General features: G+C 36.2%; 1 protein-coding gene across 1 annotated transcript; it reads left to right on the top strand.

The window, feature by feature from the left end:
- Positions 1-11953: 11953 nt before the first annotated feature.
- On the top strand, positions 11954-17605 carry LOC149180130 (putative boron transporter 2). The gene is made up of 4 exons (XM_089413777.1): positions 11954-12532; positions 16869-16964; positions 17062-17199; positions 17390-17605. The coding sequence occupies exons 1-4, from the start codon at positions 12521-12523 to the stop codon at positions 17603-17605; spliced, it is 462 nt and encodes a 153-aa protein (XP_089269903.1). The 5' UTR covers positions 11954-12520.
- The last annotated feature ends 2623 nt before the right edge of the window (positions 17606-20228 follow it).

The raw sequence follows: 20228 nt of genomic DNA, 5'->3' as shown, positions 1-20228 counted from the left end.
ATTTCATGTATATTGGCAGTTGAACTTTTGCCAATATTTCTACGACAGTTATTATTGCTGATCAGATCTTGATTTAGGCCTAAGCGTATCAGATCTTGCTGATCAGATCTTGTATACATTTAAAAAAAAATACAAACCAGTTACCTACTAGTTCCTTAACCTCTGAGGTCTCAATATCTCAGTTCTTCCTAGCTTTACACTTGGTTGGTACTTCTTTAATATGCTCCAATCCTGTATTATGTTCTCAATCTCTTTCTCTCCTCACTTTTGGTATATTGCTGACAGTTATTATTGCTGAAAAGTTTTCGAGGCAAGAAATCTGTTGTATTAATATTGTCTGATTTGTAATAGAGAAACTGCTATGAGGTGCTTTGGACTACTTGGGAATGAATTTTTGTCTCAGATGTCGATAGTCTGTACTGTGGTAGACAATAAGATGATTTCTTTTCTCAGGGATTGCAATTGCTTTCCGGAAGATGGGGTATACCTGTTCATGGTACTTCTTTCGACATCAAGTTGATAAACCTTCCCTTAGACTTGAGTTTTGTTTGGTTCTTGTTCGTTGGGTGATGATAAAAAATGTAATATTCATTTGTATTTGTTGATTTTATACTCATGGAACTTGTTTCTTATTGTACTCAGTTCTTTTGATGCAAGAAAGAACAACAGACTAGTTTGAGCTTGAGGTACTTGAAGCGGCAGCAGCTCTCTTCTCAAGCGGTATGTGTTCTAGTTCTCAAGTGTAATATGAGTAAATTTAGAATGTACTGCCATTTGACAATACTTTCACATCTTTCACATGGCTGCTAGGATCCATGGTCACTTCTGAAAATTGCTTGCAAGGTTATCTTGGCTTCATTATGCATTGTTTTTTCCTTTTGGAAACTCATCCTTCCTTGAGGATTGTCTAGCATCTACTACCTCAATTTGGATTTCTTGGATCAATTTAGTGCTCTCGTTCTCCTTTTGGACCAGTTGTCCATTCTCCTCACATGCAAAGCATGCATTCACATAAAATTCACCAATTTTAAAAATAAAAGGTTACCTGGCCTCTTCTGATGCCTCCAACATCAAATTTTGTCTTCCTTCCATGCTTTAGGAAGGTACTCCTTCTCTTTCTTCTATTCTTATGACAACTATGAATGATTGTCCCTCTCGAAAATCCTTATCATCTGCATCTATACACATAGCATCAGTATCATAATCACCAAGCTCTTTAGCCCCATATGGTATATATGTTACGAGCACTTCTAGCTAACCTCCCATGAGACTTTCATTTATTGTCTCATCGACATCCTCTTTGTGGAGCTCCCTCTACTGTTATGATGCTTTTTCCACCATATCTTCTATCAACAAATCCATATGTTGATTTGAACTCTTTATGCAGTCCATGAGACTCTCTGATAGTCTCTCTTCAACATCTTCCTCATCATCAAGGACTATTCCCTGCTCTGGTTCAAAATAGTGAACTAATTCAACTTTAGGCTCAACAGGTGCTTCATCTTCCTCCCTAACTTTCTAGCTTTAGGGGGCTTCCTCTTAAAATCTTTTTTCTGACAAGTAATTTGGCCTTCTTCCTTAGGTCCCATCTCTACCTTTGGTATTCTCTTTCAAGCCTCATTTTGACTATGTTGAATCTCTCCTTCAACTCATAAATCTCCTTTTCAATTTCTTCTTTACTCATGCCATTTTCCTTGGCATGCTTCTCCCTTTTGTTATGGCCTCTCTTTGAATTATGTCCATCAGTAGCCATCTTCTTTCGTCCTTTCTTGTGAGCTTTCTCTTGCTCATTGTGAGCTACACTCAAGCCCCTTTAACAATTCTTCTCCATCACTTGTTACCCAATATCTCACCCACTTCACCTCAACCTAGGCTTTTGGTATTCCTCTGGTTCCCTCCTCTGGAACCCACTTGAGCATGCTCTGGTCTTCTATGGCTTCTACACTTTTCTCACCTTTTGAGAACTCCACTTGTTCTCTTCTCTTTGAGGACCTCAGCTAGAAACCTTCTATGTTTTGTTTTGTAGCCTATTTGTCGTAAGTTTCTTGCCATACACTTTAAGAACTTTATTGGTCCTCTGTTACCACTCCTTCTACTATTACCACTGTAAGGATTAACTCCTTGTATACATTTAAAAAAAAATACAAACCAGTTACCTACTAGTTCCTTAACCTCTGAGGTCTCAATATCTCAGTTCTTCCTAGCTCTACACTTGGTTGGTACTTCTTTAATATGCTCCAATCCTGTATTCCGTTCTCAATCTCTTTCTCTCCTCACTTTTGGTATATTGCTGACAGTTATTATTGCTGAAAAGTTTTCGAGGCAAGAAATCTGTTGTATTAATATTGTCTGATTTGTAATAGAGAAACTGCTATGAGGTGCTTTGGACTACTTGGGAATGAATTTTTGTCTCAGATGTCGATAGTCTGTACTGTGGTAGACAATAAGATGATTTCTTTTCTCAGGGATTGCAATTGCTTTCCGGAAGATGGGGTATACCTGTTCATGGTACTTCTTTCGACATCAAGTTGATAAACCTTCCCTTAGACTTGAGTTTTGTTTGGTTCTTGTTCGTTGGGTGATGATAAAAAATGTAATATTCATTTGTATTTGTTGATTTTATACTCATGGAACTTGTTTCTTATTGTACTCAGTTCTTTTGATGCAAGAAAGAACAACAGACTAGTTTGAGCTTGAGGTACTTGAAGCGGCAGCAGCTCTCTTCTCAAGCGGTATGTGTTCTAGTTCTCAAGTGTAATATGAGTAAATTTAGAATGTACTGCCGTTTGACAATACTTTCACATCTTTCACATGGCTGCTAGGATCCATGGTCACTTCTGAAAATTGCTTGCAAGGTTATCTTGGCTTCATTATGCATTGTTTTTTCCGTTTGAAAACTCATCCTTCCTTGAGGATTGTCTAGCATCTACTACCTCAATTTGGATTTCTTGGATCAATTTAGTGCTCTCGTTCTCCTTTTAGACCAGTTGTCCATTCTCCTCACATGCAAAGCATGCATTCAAATAAAATTCACCAATTTTAAAAATAAAAGGTTACCTGGCCTCTTCTGATGCCTCCAACATCAAATTTTGTCTTCCTTCCATGCTTTAGGAAGGTACTCCTTCTCTTTCTTCTATTCTTATGACAACTATGAATGATTGTCCCTCTCGAAAATCCTTATCATCTGCATCTATACACATAGCATCAGTATCATAATCACCAAGCTCTTTAGCCCCATATGGTATATATGTTACGAGCACTTCTAGCTAACCTCCCATGAGACTTTCATTTATTGTCTCATCGACATCCTCTTTGTGGAGCTCCCTCTACTGTTATGATGCTTTTTCCACCATATCTTCTATCAACAAATCCATATGTTGATTTGAACTCTTTATGTAGTCCATGAGACTCTCTGATAGTCTCTCTTCAACATCTTCCTCATCATCAAGGACTATTCCCTGCTCTGGTTCAAAATAGTGAACTAATTCAACTTTAGGCTCAACAGGTGCTTCATCTTCCTCCCTAGCTTTCTAGCTTTAGGGGGCTTCCTCTTAAAATCTTTTTTCTGACAAGTAATTTGGCCTTCTTCCTTAGGTCCCATCTCTACCTTTGGTATTCTCTTTCAAGCCTCATTTTGACTATGTTGAATCTCTCCTTCAACTCATAAATCTCCTTTTCAATTTCTTCTTTACTCATGCCATTTTCCTTGGCATGCTTCTCCCTTTTGTTATGGCCTCTCTTTGAATTATGTCCATCAGTAGCCATCTTCTTTCGTCCTTTCTTGTGAGCTTTCTCTTGCTCATTGTGAGCTACACTCAAGCCCCTTTAACAATTCTTCTCCATCACTTGTTACCCAATATCTCACCCACTTCACCTCAACCTAGGCTTTTGGTATTCCTCTGGTTCCCTCCTCTGGAACCCACTTGAGCATGCTCTAGTCTTCTATGGCTTCTACACTTTTCTCACCTTTTGAGAACTCCACTTGTTCTCTTCTCTTTGAGGACCTCAGCTAGAAACCTTCTATGTTTTGTTTTGTAGCCTATTTGTCGTAAGTTTCTTGCCATACACTTTAAGAACTTTATTGGTCCTCTGTTACCACTCCTTCTACTATTACCACTGTAAGGATTAACTCCTTGTATACATTTAAAAAAAAATACAAACCAGTTACCTACTAGTTCCTTAACCTCTGAGGTCTCAATATCTCAGTTCTTCCTAGCTCTACACTTGGTTGGTACTTCTTTAATATGCTCCAATCCTGTATTCCGTTCTCAATCTCTTTCTCTCCTCACTTTTTTTCTTAGGTTCCTCTTGCCCAAAATTTTCTTGGTTTCTTTGTCTCAACTTTGATGTCTCTTCTTCACGAGCAATCTTATAAATCTTTTTGGTTCACTGCAGAAACCTCCTCAATCACTTGTCAATCCCCAAGAGCATCAATATTGCTCTAGTACCACTTAATGCATACCTTTTGGCTACTCTCATATTTCCATCATTCAACGTAGTCCATCTCATTCATTCACCTTCCCATTTTTGGCTCTTCCGATCCCTTTTTCTAGCAGCCTTAACTGTGGAACCTTACGTTATGACCCACTAGTCAATTGCTCTATTCCTTTGACCTTTGACATAACAAACAATCTTGATTTTCCCAAATTGTCCACAAGTTCTTTCTCACAGTGACTATACTCGCCCCTGTCTTGCGTTCTAAACCTCCCTACTACCTTCAACACAACCACCCTTAATAAATATCTTCGCATAACCCACTTAGTTGTTCTAGGTCACTAGACAGTTCTCAACCTCCTTAGTTGAAGATTTGTTCCCACTGTGCCTTGAAACCTCACAGAATCTGCTTAAAGTGTGTAATAATTCTCCCAGGCCAAACTTGAAGTCAACACACACACCTGTCTCCTGGTATTTGAAAGCACTCAATCTCAATAATAAAGCTGCTTAGGCATAACTTTACTCATATTACACTTGAGGTACTTGAAGCGGCAGCAGCTCTCTTCTCAAGTGGCATGTGTTCTAGTTCTCAAGTGTAATATGAGTAAATTTAGAATGTACTATCGTTTGAAAATACTTGTAAGCACTTTGAAGCAAATGTGGCCTGAATGTTGTTTGAAACTGGAGATACTGATGACCTCAATGATGTGAAAAATTGGAGATACCGTATGGCCTCAATGGTGTTTGTAATCAAAATCTAGATTGAACACAGTGTCTGTATAGACTGTTGTATAGACTGTAGTCTAATTATGTATAGACTGTTGGTCTTAAGAGCATGCAATCATTGATCAAGCCATCATGACCCATGGCAGCTTTGAAGGGATAAAAGGAAGACGTGTTGAAGCCAATGCTGCCATTGGAGTTTGATTCTTGAATATCATGGAGATTAAGAAGAATTATGTTCCATGCTCAAGGTTAATTACATTAACGTTTTATGTGCTTACTCTACAAATGAATTTGAACAAGTTTTTCATGGAAACCTTTCGAAAAGAGAAAAAAGACCTTGCATTATAGTTTATTGGTGGATTCCTATATTTTCTTGGTTGTTGTTACATGTTGACTATTGGAAGATCTGTTTATATTACTGAGAATCTTTCACCTGAAAATGGAGCAGTAAAGGACATATTAACTGTTATACGCTTTTGATTTTTCTGCCTTTGAGAACCTTGTGAGTTGTATGTCATTGAAGGGTGACTTGGTTTGAATAGTTAGCTTTGGAGAGCAGTTAGAGGAAGAAATAACTCAAACCCAAACTCAACAATGGAATTTTTATCAATGTGTCCATTCCAATAGATTATTATTCTAAATCTGGATGATGTGGCAACAATAATTATATATTTTTTGGAATGTACCTCAGTGAATGATCACCTTTTGTAATATTTTAAGTGCCGCTACATAGAGATGTTATTTCTATGCTTAATTAATTGCATTGATGTGCCATAGAGCAATGCAATGCATATGGATACTTGAAGTCTTGGAATTGCAGAGCAGCATTTGCTTGATTCCTTGGTAGCTGTTTGAAGATCCTAACCAAACTGATGTTTCTTTCAGAATTGTGGTTCTTTGTCATAGTAGTATAGTACGTTGTTCCTGAGATTACCTTTGGTTCTGTTCTGAGATCTGTAGAGAATTGTTGAGCAAGGGGGAGGATAGCTTCATCTTAAAGCATCCCTCTACCCAACGATAAGCTTGATGGGAAGAATTATCCTATCTTCAAGTGAAGGGTGCTAAACATATAATTGAAGAATTGATTGTTAAGACTTGTGGAGGGTAAGAAGACAAATTGCATTGTTGCTAAAGAATTAGTAAAGCTATAAGACAAATTGCACTGTTATATAGAGTGTCTATACAACAATCTATATATTACAACTAAGTACAATGTGGAGAATAGGAAATGGAGAGAAAGTGAGAATAGGTGAAGATCCATAGGTGAGGTTTAAAAGGCTCCAGGAGATTAATGAAGAAACTATTGAGACCCTGCATAACAATGGCACACAATCAAGCTGATATTGTGGATCCAAATTTGACCACCATGCAGAAACAGCACTAGATATCAGCAAGGTCAACAGGTTTGGAAGGATATTCGTTTCACAATCGAGTTGGCTATGTTAACAACTTAACATATTGCAACTAAGTACAATCAAAATTAGAGATAAGGAGGATGAATTAAATCGGTCTAACAACCTTGATTCAGTCGGCTACACAGCAAAGCTTGGTTACAAAGCAGTGCTCACAGAGAAAACACAAGGGGAGCCAGTATGCTGGTAGAGAAGCATATGGAAAATCAAAGACTAAGTCAAAACTAAGTTGTTTAGAAAAAAGATATTGAAATTTAACTGAGGATATAAACCTAGGATACCTACCACAGTCCGGGTAGAATTTGAATATTTTTCTAAATTCTTAACCAGACCATATAAGGGTTCCCCTACATATTAGCATCACTAGTTGTACTTTGTAGTCCCATTTACCTATCTGTCAGGATTTATTTAGACTTAAATAAAATTATCTTGCCTTATCTACATTGTTTCTCAGCCTTATATCTTATGCTACAAAATTAGATAGAACTTTGTAATAAAGGCAGGACAACCTTTCAATCTGAGTCTTGACTTGCAGCATCCTACAAGTTGGTCAGGCTTAAATTTTTTTGTTGGCAGGTATTGAACGATGATACTATATCTATAAAATATATTTCTTCTGTACTAACTGTATTGCCTAGAATATTTTGGTCATTGAAGTTGTGGGTTGGCAGGCTCTAATAGCCCACTTCGAGCACAACCCCTTGAAAAATTCAGCTTTAAGAAGAATTACATGAGAAAATTGTTGTCACTTAGATGTCAGTAAAAACAGGTAGGTCTTTAGACTTTTGATCATAGTTGAGAACATTCCTGAGATAACTTTCTTTGATACTCCAAACTATAAAATTTCTGAGTGCTGCAAAATGGAAAAACCGGAACTAGACATGCTTAAACCTTCTGCACTCCTCAAAATAGTTCCGCTTACACTGTTTGATTTATAAAATAGAGAATGCCAAGCCAACTGAGCAATGGCATTCATCAACTCCTATATCTTCAGACTTGATTGTTTCTCTTGAAGTCTCATCTTCCGAAGGCTAGTGATTGGTCAGAAAGAAGCCCTGACTTTCAGTAGATGAGCTTTTCTCTAAACAAACCTCTTGATGTGGAAGTAATAGTGGCTTTCCTTGACCCTGTCAAGACTTCCAAATAAGCTTTCCATCTTATTATATTTTAACCATTTATTTTTCACATGCTAAGGGATGGAGGCTCTACCCTTTCCATACTTAGATTTCTGGTTGTTCAAATTTCTTCCTCACGTAGCAATACCCTTTCATTTGGCTTAGCATTAGCTTTTGAGTTTTGGGCATGGTAGACATACTGTAAGCTGGCTTGGGAGGAGGGGACCAGGTCCTGAATCCTGTCAACCAACTTTTGTAGGAAATTAGGAATAATTCAAATAAAGTGATGTTGTTTCAATGTTATACAAATGAATTATTATATTTTATGTCTTAAAATTTAATAGTTTCCCATTATCATTGTTAAATAATTTTTGTGAAATTCCATTTTGCCTCAAAATTCAATTTCTGATATATGTTCTTTCAATGTTGACTCAACAATTATTTTGCAAAGTATAATTCTATTTTCTATGAACAAGTGAATTTATATGAAGCATATCTCAACGCTTGAAAGCTGTTGATGCAGGTTTGCAGATCGATTGGAAATTTTACTTGTGGAATATTTAGTGAGATGTCAAAAGATAATCATGGGAAGAAACCATTAAGGCAAACAGATGTATTATCATACTTTCAAAAGGCTCCATCCAAAAATACACATTCTCTTCATGATTCAAGCTCCTTTGAACAATCTGTTACTGAGAGAGAGGTTAACTCTTGTGGAAATGCATTTGATATCCATACGATGGATGAAGAAATAGGTTCCTCAAGTGGTCAGGGTGAGATAAATGCAGTTTCAACAGAAATTGGTGATGAAAATGTTAAAGATTTTTCCTTGGAAAGTGACACAATCCATTCGCGGAAAAGGAAAAGAGGCCAGTGGGCCATAGGAAGACGATTCCAAGAAAATTGGGTCTCAAGTTTTCCATTTATTGAAGAAATACCTCCTACAAATGAGAAAGAGCTTTTCCGATAAGTTAGATGTATTGCGTGTAGTTGGAAAACTCAAAAGGAAGTGAAATTTCAGATGAAGCTAGATACGGTACAAAAGCATGCAGGAAAGGTGTATGAAAAGAAAATTGTAAATGGTAAAGAGAAATCTATTGTTAGATGGAAATATTCCGAGGAATGTCGACATGTTGAATATGCAGAAGAATATATAAAATATTTATTATGTAAGAGGAAACTTGAGGCGGACGGAGGAACCATCATATCTCTATTTGAAAAGACGATGGAAAGAAATTTGTTATCCAAGACGATACAATTGAGCACTGTATTTCACATCTTATCTAAAGGTCGTCCTATGACAGATTATCCAGATCACATGAAATTACTATCTTTTCTTCAAGTGCCAAACTTTCCATCTTCTCATTGGTCTGTAACTAGTGGTTGGGGATGGGCAGGATATCTAGCTCAAGTAGAAAAGGATGATTTGAAAGAGAAGATTGCAAATGCTAGGTTTTTGGCATTGTCTTTAGATGAGGTTACAGCTATAGATAATACTTCATGGATTTGCATGAACATTTATATGGTTAATGACCATATTAGACATTCCTATCTACTTGGGATTAATAAGATGAGAGAGACTTCTACAGCTGAAAATATTTATGAACTTGTTCTTAATGGATTGAAGGAAAGTGGTATGGATGAATTAATGATTGCAAAAAAGTTGGTATGTGTTGGAGCAGATGGAGCAGCGGTAATGCAAGGACAAAGGAATGGCCTTTGTGTTAGGCTACAACTATCAGCTTCACCATATATGCTTAATATTCATTGTATGGCTCATAGGATGAATCTTGCATTTAAAATAGTAAGCAAGTTTCCATTAGTTTCAAAAGTTGAAGATCTTGTATGTGAGACTCATGCATACTTTTCTCGTAGTCCCAAACGATATTTAGAGTTTCAACAATTTGCAGATGGTATTACGGATGGAAAAAAACTACTGAAAGATGTTGATACAAGATGGATCTCATTAAATGGACCAGCTCAAAGACTATTTAGTGAGTTCAAATCTTTGGTAGGGTTGATGTATGAAAATCGCTATAATGTAGACAAAGCTCAAGATCTTCTTTCTCAACTAACTAATATAGAGACATTATTGACATTGGCTGGAATTCTTCCTATGCTACATGAAATGAATGTCCTCGTGAAAATGTCTCAGAATCGCACAATGTATATTGTGGAATACACAAATGCAAGAAAGTCAGCATGTCTTGCATTGGATAATTTGTATATGATGCCAGACTCTTTTACTGGTCCAGAGTTTAAAAGTTGGACTGAGATCATCAATATAGAAAATACTGAAAATTTTTTGACCTTTGATGAAAAAGGGATACTATGTATCGTAGTGCGTGGGTATATGGTTCCCTTTCATTATATTAGTAAGACAGGATGAATCACCAAAGATTGCCCCGTGTCAAGAGACCAATTTGATAATATTGTGATTTCAGTGAGACAAAATTTGATAGAAATTGCAAGATCACTATCACGAGATATAAGAGAACGATTTCCTCGAGATGACATGTTGGAGGCCATGTGTGTGGTATACCCTCAATATTGGAACAATTGTCAATGTACAAGAACTTTAAAAGCTGATTTTCAAAAAAGATTAAAATGTTTAGTAGACCATTTTTGCAAGAAAGTCTGGATACATGGAGAACAAATTGAAGGTATTTTAGATTCATCAAAATTGTATCAACAAGGTGGACGCTTTGCTGAAACAATGTGGAAGCAATATCCTTTTTTGGAGAATCCTAATGAAAATGGTGCTATAACAAGATTATGGACTACTTTAAGTGCTAGCCAATACCCGCAAGAAAACATATCAGAATATTTCAAATTAGCAGATTTGTGTCAAACCATGATTTTGGGATCAGTGGAGGATGAGAGAATGTTTAGTGCATTATCATTCTTGAAGTCAAAGTTGAGGAACAAGCTTGATAAACATGTGGATACATGTTTAAGATTATATGTAACAAAGTATGACATTGACAATTTTCCATATGAAAGAGTGCTAACTCTTTGGCGATTAGATTGTGATAGAAGGGGAGAAAACAATATAATAAATCTATCTAATGAACTTGATATAGAACATAATGTTTTGGAGGCTCATAATGACAGTTCATTTAGAGAAGATCATGTTCACAATTTATAAAATGAGGACCAAGATGAGAACTGGGAAATTGAAATACCCTAGGACTCTTATTTTGGTATACATGTTCCATTGATCATGCAAAATTACTATATGTCAACTTCAGGTAAAAATAGGTTCTATATTTGTATTTTTCATTGTAACATTGCAGCAACATTATTTTGATGTGTGTTATTTTAAGATTGATGTTTCATATTTAATCATTACATTGTTTGTTTCTTATCTGTGACAGGAAATAAAGCTGGATTTGGTCTGGATTTGGTGAGGTTGGGACCTATTTCTTTTCATTTGCTAGCCATTTCTTGTCAGTGATTTGTCAGCCATGTTTTCAAGTCTTTTAGGTACTAAGTTGTTCGGGTCCCCACATGTCCTTAGGACCATTAAGGGATGAGATAACATGAGTCAGTCCAACTCATGCCCCGAATTTACTTTTTACCTATTGATGTAAGTGTTTTGTTACCACTTATCACCAACAAAATTCTACCATAACATAAACCAACTTGAAGACGACACTTCTCATCTTCCTTTTACATAAATGCTCTATGGATCTCCCTACTATACTTTTCCGAGACCAACGTCCCTTCTTGGTAGGTCTCTCCACCATACCACTAATCACACAATAGTAACTACTGCCTTCTATAAATCTCTCTAGTCTCAGTTATTTGTGTCCCTGTCACACTCGACCAATATAATCTTGCAGGTCTACTTTTTTATCATATCTTTATTTTTTGTTATTTTGTGTATTTAACATTAGTACCATCCAAGAGTAACGAGTTAGTGTCCTTTGGATTTGATCTTTGATTTGAAATGAAGTCAGATTTGATGAAGTTGGGACCTATTTCTTTTCACATAGACAGTGTCCTAGTATTAAATGATAAATAACTAATTTAAGAAGTCTAACGCTAAGCAACAATGGGCTTATTCAAGTACATGAAATTGCGTTGATGTCTAGCTCTAATATCTTAGAAAATTTTAGCAGTTTGTTTGCTGCTTGTTTAGAGGATTTTGTCAAGTTTGAAATTTTTGGTTTATTTTGGTCATATTTTTTTAGTCGCTTGACTTATTTCATGCATAGATCGACAGATCTAGTTTTATTTTTATAATTATTGTTGTTTTCTTTATATATTTGGTGGTTTGAGGAAAGATATTTGATTTCCTTTCACTTTGTGGCATGATTTCAACATCTTCACCTTTTAGAATATAGTAAAATATTATTCTTATTTTATGTTTTCTTGGAAAAGAATTATTGATATTTGGAAAGGGAAATAAGCCCTAGGTAGCTAAGCGAAGAGAAAAATGGTCTATGTACTAGGTTCCTGCGCATTCATCGTAGGAGACCTATTGGCATGAGACCGACATTCCTTTTATGCAATTACACTTTTTCAAGGCGGAGCTGAGTTTGCTGACTTGGGAAGAACACTGACAGCTGATCATAATGCTAAGGAGATTATAATGTTGGTTTCAAAAACAGGATTGTGAAAATTGTTTGCACTAGTTCTTCTTTTGGTCATATTTACTACCAAATTTGTGTCTTGCTGATTTTTTACATTTGTAATGACCTTGTGCAGAGATGGTTTGAAGAGCCCGATGTTAGAGTGTGAAGACTCTCTACAAACCACAAGGACTACATTTTCTTGGAGGGCACTCGATGTTCTTGGTGTTGCTGAGTCTCTTCGCTCGAAGCGTAAATGGATACAATGGTATGGCCATAACATCACTTAATTTGATCCTCTTTACTAATCTCCTAATATCATTTCAATACATCAAATTGCTTTGTTTTCATGGAATCCCAAGATACATCAATAATGTTATTTTGTCTTGGAAATACTAAATTATTTTGTTTTGATATCACCCAGTTTGAGTTGTTCTTTGCAACTACCACTTGATCATTTAACAAGCATTTGAAATTCAAAGTGAAATAAAGCTCTTTTAGTTTTTTTCCAGAAGAAGATTAGATGTTGCAATTGGTACCATAGGCCTTGTAAAAGGGTTGTACTCCATTTCAGTCTACGACAGTAGACTGATTTCTAACTGCTCCATGTACCCACATATGATATAATATTTTTCATTTTTGGCTTGCTGAATATACAAAGAGAAAATTGCTTAACAATATTGCTTAATTTGACAACAATTTTACTTTTATTTGATACAAGAGTGGAGGTAGTCTTAGATTTTACCTATTTCTCAGTAGTTGTTCTCCTTCGACAACAACATCATCCTTCAACAAATACATTCTAGCTTGTACAGAGGAAAGTCGATCTTTAGTAGAGGGCACATAAGAGATCCTCTAATGGAGGCGCAATAGTTTAGTAGGATCACTGGATGAAGCACATGTATGAATGTATTGTCTTCAATTAGGAAGGCACAGTTACCCATCGAGGGGAGGGCATGCATGAATGTAACAAAATCACAACATCACAAAGATGTGGTATTTGTTTTACAACATCACAAAGCTCTCGCTGATCTAACAAAATCCAAAGCAAGGTTTGTTTAGCTGAAATCTTTGAGATATTTTATATTTGACAGAGATCTGTTTTGGAAAGATACAGGAGGAAGTTTGTAGATATTTTGTTCCTTCAATTGATCAACTTGTAGATATTTTCACCAAAATCTTGTTGGATTCCACCTTCACTAGTTTGTGACATTGTATTGCCATTTAGGGGTGATATTGTTTTATAATAGCATCTCTCTACGCTCTTATATAGTTTGTTGCCTTTGAAAATGTATGGGTCATGTAGATTTTTCATGGGTTTTTCTTTCACACTGAGCACAAGAGAAGACTCATGGAGTTCAGGGGTAGTTGTAGGATGCAAGAGACTCTTGGGTTTTTTTGAAATTACATCTCACCATGAAGTTTCACTTGGGCACACTCGACACATATTTGAACTAGGGTTATGATTACATTACCTTTTGTTGCATCACTGAGGGAGAGCCTTGTTCCTATGTTGAAGCTAAGGCTCTGGATCCCATTGGTGAATAATATGAGGAAGGGAGCCCTAGAATAGGAGCCTCCTATCACATTAGGAGCCTAGAACATGATTTATGGTCAGGGGGGTCATAAACAACCAAAAGGAGGAATCCCCTTGCACATTGGAGGTCCAAAGTATGAAAAATGGTAGGGAGAGTAACACACCCTATCTAGGACGATGCCTAGAGCATGATAGGTGGAAAGGAAAGAGGCTAGAGGATGAAAACCCGTACTTGAATGATGCCATCTGGTGGTAGAAGCTCTTGTATGGTTAAAAGGATGACACTTGATGAGAAATGTTCTACTTCAAGGGTGAAAAGAGGAACATTTTGGTAACCACCCCTTTGAATAGGGATGTCTTTTGCATGAAGGCTATTAAAGTATTCTAAATCACCTTTACAGGGCGTTACATATTATTTGTGGCATATTCCACATATTTGGAGGTGTCTTTCAATTTTTAGATATCTGGGGCAAGGGCACTTTGCTCGAGACACATTCTACATTAAAGGATGTTAAAGCTCCTTTATGAGGTTTTTATGTATTATTCAAGGCATATTATGCATATTTGGAGGTGTGTTTCACCTTTGATATATTTGGGGCAAGGACACTTTGTTTGAGGCTACATATTTGAAGGAAAGCCCTTTGCATGAGGAGATACCATGTGGTGTGGTTGACATGGTCCAAGCCCCTAACAACAAATGCATACTATAAGGAAATGAGGAGACGAGAAGTGGCAAGTGGATCTATGCATTGGAGAAAGAGGTCCCAAGGCAAATTTGTACTTGTGAGCCAAAGAAAGATCATATTATAACATCATTATCACTCTAGAATAGGAGCAACTAGGGTTTGGAGAGCTCTCTAGAGAGAGTGCTAGGGTCAAAGAGGTCCTAAAGTGTCTAGGAAAACCTTAGGGAGATTCCCCAAATTGGGAGGTGAATCAAATAAACTATAACTTACCCTCTCTAAACCCTAAAAGGGACCAAGCCTTAGTTTGGGAGGATGGAAGCCTATAAATGTCAACCTTTTGGCTTAGTCATGACTCCTAATCTTAAGTCCTTGAACATCTTCATGTGTATCTTGTAATACAGTTTTTATCCTATGTATTATGAACTTGGTCACATGTTAGGGTTGACTATTATAAGGTGGTTATGATTAATATCCTATATAATCAAGGGCACTTGCTCGATTTGATTTTGGGCCTTTTACACCACTTTCTTTCTTCTTCTCGTTTCTAGATCATTATTTATTTCTTTCAATTGGTATTAGGGTGTGTATGGTCTTAAGAGCATGCGATCATTGATCAAGCCATCATGACCCATGGCAGCTTTGAAGGGATAAAAGGAAGACGTGTTGAAGCCAATGCTGCCATTGGAGTTTGATTCTTGAATATCATGGAGATTAAGAAGAATTATGTTCCATGCTCAAGGTTAATTACATTAACGTTTTATGTGCTTACTCTACAAATGAATTTGAACAAGTTTTTCATGGAAACCTTTCGAAAAGAGAAAAAAGACCTTGCATTATAGTTTATTGGTGGATTCCTATATTTTCTTGGTTGTTGTTACATGTTGACTATTGGAAGATCTGTTTATATTACTGAGAATCTTTCACCTGAAAATGGATCAGTAAAGGACATATTAACTGTTATACGCTTTTGATTTTTCTGCCTTTGAGAACCTTGTGAGTTGTATGTCATTGAAGGGTGACTTGGTTTGAATAGTTAGCTTTGGAGAGTAGTTAGAGGAAGAAATAACTCAAACCCAAACTCAACAATGGAAGTTTTATCAATGTGTCCATTCCAATAGATTATTATTCTAAATCTGGATGATGTGGCAACAATAATTATATATTTTTTGGAATGTACCTCAGTGAATGATCACCTTTTGTAATATTTTAAGTGCCGCTACATAGAGATGTTATTTCTATGCTTAATTAATTGCATTGATGTGCCATAGAGCAATGCAATGCATCTGGATACTTGAAGTCTTGGAATTGCAGAGCAGCATTTGCTTGATTCCCTGGTAGCTGTTTGAAGATCCTAACCAAACTGATGTTTCTTTCAGAATTGTGGTTCTTTGTCATAGTAGTATAGTACGTTGTTCCTGAGATTACCTTTGGTTCTGTTCTGAGATCTGTAGAGAATTGTTGAGCAAGGGGGAGGATAGCTTCATCTTAAAGCATCCCTCTACCCAACGTTAAGCTTGATGGGAAGAATTATCCTATCTTCAAGTGAAGGGTGCTAAACATATAATTGAAGAATTGATTGTTAAGACTTGTGGAGGGTAAGAAGACAAATTGCACTGTTGCTAAAGAATTAGTAAAGCTTTTGGCGCACAATGAAGATGTGCAGTACATTATAAGTTTTACGATTGCAGATCATATTGGTCCTCAAATTAGAAGTTTGATTAGTTCTTGTAAGATTTGGACTAGGATTCTCTAACAGAACAAGGATTCTCTATTCTAGGAAATGACTGTATGCATTTTAAATGATTGGTTGTGTATATCACTGTTTATACGATATGTATTCAGGATGTGCAAGATCAATTTGGAGCAGTTGATGATAGAATTGATCCTAAAGTTCGTAGTGCCACTGTTCCAATGGTTGAAAAAAATGTTTCAGCCATTTGTGACCAGTGTGAATGCCACTGATAAAGTGGCTAACTTTCTTGGTGGAATGTTACTGCAGAAAGAACATTGCTGGAACAGATTCACTTAAAAGAGTGTATACCGAGCACTTACACTGAAATCACTAAGAAGAAAGGGAAGAAGTCTGCATAGAAAAGTTTAAAGGAAACTTCACAAAAAACCCTTGAAAAATGATGTTGTATCAAGCAGGTCCATTATTGCAGAGATTGTGTCAAGGCCCATTACCACAATAAAAATATATTATTTAGAACTATGTTGTAATTTTTGTCAGGGTTCATGTTTAGGTTCAACTATCACTGGCTACCCTATTCTGGAAGAGCTTTTGCTCTCCTGAAGACATCTTGATCTAACTCTTCATTCTTTGTTTTCACCTCCATAAAAAATCTCTAATGGATTCATAAATTTTCCTTTTATTGTGACAGACTATTTTATGTGGTATTGTTGGCATACCTCCTTCAAATGGTGTTATTCCTGAATCTCCAATGCACATGAAAGGCTTAGCTACCCTCAAACATCAGGTACTAATATATTGGAATTATCAATTGCAGCTTCTCAGGGAAAAGACACAATTCAGACATTTTATAGACGAGTAACTTACAAGTACTTTTGTTACAGTTGGTGCTTAGCAAGTTAGTGACAACAATCTGGAAAAGTATGCAGAAAAATTCAACCTTAGGGCAATTATACAGAAACATGCAAGAAGCCTATGAGCAAATGCAGACCCCAATGGTTTATCAGCCTCCACCTGCCTTGGTAATGGTCTTATTTTTGAGTTTGGGTGTTTCATTTTATCTAATTTTCCTCTCCCTTTATTTATTTGTCTTGTCATGTCCCAACCATTTATGCAAGCACTTAAGGAATTGAAAGAGACCACAATTCAGTTGGCCGCAAGTACTGGGAATATGGATGCCCAGTTGATGAATCAATTTTTAATGTTGACAAGGACGTGGATGACCTGCTTCCTGTTGAGGTGAAAGAAAAACAATTGAGTAATTTGTTGCAATCTCTGATGGTGGTTGGCTGCCTTGCAGTAATGCCCATCATTAGAAAGATCCCAACTTCTGTGCTTTGGGGTTACTTTGCCTTCATAAACTTGTGTTATTGGTCTGTTTTCCCATCGGGAAAATCAATAATGCAAGGTCAAATCAGTTGTGAATGATTGATGGCATAATGAAAAGGCGAACCTTTACTCAAAAAAATAATAATAGATCATTTTTTATAAATGTAGCTTTAGAATGATCTTGCTTTGAAGTAGAGACTAAAATCAAGGAAATGATAGGAAGCCTACAATGCTGGATTAGTGCTTAGTTCAAATAAGCATGACAATGAGAGGCCTTTTGAACATGATTGTGAGGTTATTGTTGATTCAAATATTTTTTCAGCAGAAAAATAAAGCATGGAGTGAACATTTAGTGCACAAATATCCCCTGTTTTAATGGATGACTAAAACCAGGAGGCCTTACAACCATATATGTAAAGTCAAGTCAACAGAAGGGACTAACCAGTTATAAATGATGGAAAAAAAAGTAGCAAACAAGTTTATTTTATGATGGAAAAGGCTAGCCATTTGAATCATTTCTGTTACAAAAATGTCAAGCTTGTTCAAGTAAAAAATATGAAAATGTGCTGAAGCTTGAGATCCTTCTTTGATGCGCCATAAGGGCCATGCCTGATGCGTTTTTGGTCTAACAAAAGGACCAAGGGTTCAAATAGTTAATGGTTAGCATTCACCAACTATTAAAACAGAGTAGCCATGTCTAATTTTCAAATTTCATTTATAACACTAGCAATTTTTATTGCATAATATCAAGAATGAACAGATGCAGGGTTTTCAAGATTCAAGTTGAATATCACAGAAGACAATGCAAAGGTGTACCGGTGAATACTATGGTATTAATGAGAATCAAAAGTTAAAAGCTACACAGTAGAATGCATTTATTCATCTTCAAGGATATCACAGCACACACCACACTGCATTTTCACTTTTCATCCATAGAAATGTTTCCATCGATGGAAGGATTTATGGTTAACAATAGCAATAACTAAAGACCTTGTCACCATACTAATGTGCATATTCATCACTTATTGTAAAGGACTGAACCTAATTCCTTTTTATTTAATTACCAAGCCATAATCATGACAATATCCACAAAATTCAATAAGAATGGTTTAGGTTGTGTAAAATTCCACCACTATATGTTCGTGGGTCATATTCCTTCCATGGTACCATTTTGCTACATAATAACATGAAGAGACAGGTACCATTCTGCTGACTTAACAACATACTAATCTCATCACTAAAAGAATAATAATTGTAAGAATCTAACAGATTTTGCAAATATATGAGCTCAACTTATAATTATATAGTATTTATATTTTGGCAATTTTTTATTGCCATGAAACGCTGCTTCTCGAGTTCAGGTAATTGCAAAGTTGTTCTATAACATTACACCTTAAAAAATTCAGCCTTCAAATCCAAAACATTAAAACTATCCTACATCTCTAACTTCAAAATTTTTAATGCCTACACCTTTTGTAGGGAAAAAAGAAAAGGCAAGAAATACAATATGAAACCCAAAATTTGTTCAAGAAAATAAAGCTATAATCAATAAAAAAAAATAAAGCGTATGGCATGGTCTGCTGAATCATCTGAGGTGCTCAATTATCCTCAGCAGCTTTGGAAGTCTCAGATGCCTGTAATTCACCATCATTTTCCAGCTTTTGGACCTTATTTGATCGTTCATCTTTGGCAGATCCATCATCCTCTTCAAACCGTCTGTGTTTCTTCTCTATGCTGGTACCATTCCCCTTTGTAAAGGGCTTTCGACTGTTAGATGAGTGCCTACCTCTTCTACCACGGCCACCTCTGAAATTAAGGGTGAATGGTCCCAAGTAAGTAAGTTATTTTAAAATCAAGTCATCATCAGGGAAAACTCTAAAACTCCTACCATTGAAACCCAATATAGAGACAGTTTTTAGGAAAATATTTTGATGGACAGCATTGTGGCATGTCATAAATAAGCATCCACATGGACTTGTTCTAGGGTAGTTTAAAATAACTTCTTGTTTCTTTTGAATAAATATTCTTGTAATACTAGAGAGGCCACTCAGTTTTGGTGATATTTTCAGTGCTTTGTTTAGTTATGTGAATTCGTTAGATGAAAAACAAGTATTGGTTAATTTCATGAAAACCAATCTGCAGAATTGGAAATGTAAGCATATGTGCATGAATGTAGTAGAGAAAGGGGTACTATTCTAATTGAAGTGAGAGTGAAAGAGACCTTTTGAAAATGTTATTGTTTCAAGCAGTTGGAACGGTATCAGTAGGAATCAGTATGCAAAAATTAAACAGAATAAATGGGAATCAAGGCGAATCAAGCATTGTATTGCATATCAAATCTAATAAAGTACCAATGATTCTACAGCTCTGGTTAAGTACTCAATAGTGCTTCCAAGGTTGCAGAACTTCAATCTACAGTCATAGATATTGAATGGGTGTTTGCAGTTATGTTGTTCCTCTGCCAAGAACTCTGCTCTTTTGGACCTCAATTCCCCTCAAATAAAAATGTTCTGTTTAATTGGAACTTATTTACATCCTAACATGCAGGTCGATTTCTCCAAGAGAATGTACCTGGGCAACAAATGATATCCAAGTTGAAATCTTAACAATGGAATTAACTAATTATTTTCAATCGATTTCCTTCATTGTTGCTAGTTGATTTTTCCTGGGATTATCAACATCTCATTTATTGGGTTCACCTCACCCTGATTTGAACTTCTTT

This window comes from Pinus tabuliformis, chromosome 3_2 (genome assembly GCF_031772625.1).
Source record: "Pinus tabuliformis cultivar Carrire ecotype Pingquan chromosome 3_2, CPIR1, whole genome shotgun sequence".
In the NCBI taxonomy this organism is placed as follows: Eukaryota; Viridiplantae; Streptophyta; class Pinopsida; order Pinales; family Pinaceae; genus Pinus; species Pinus tabuliformis.
The sequence above is the reverse complement of the archived record's forward strand: the minus strand, read 5'-3'. Positions and strand labels throughout refer to the sequence as shown.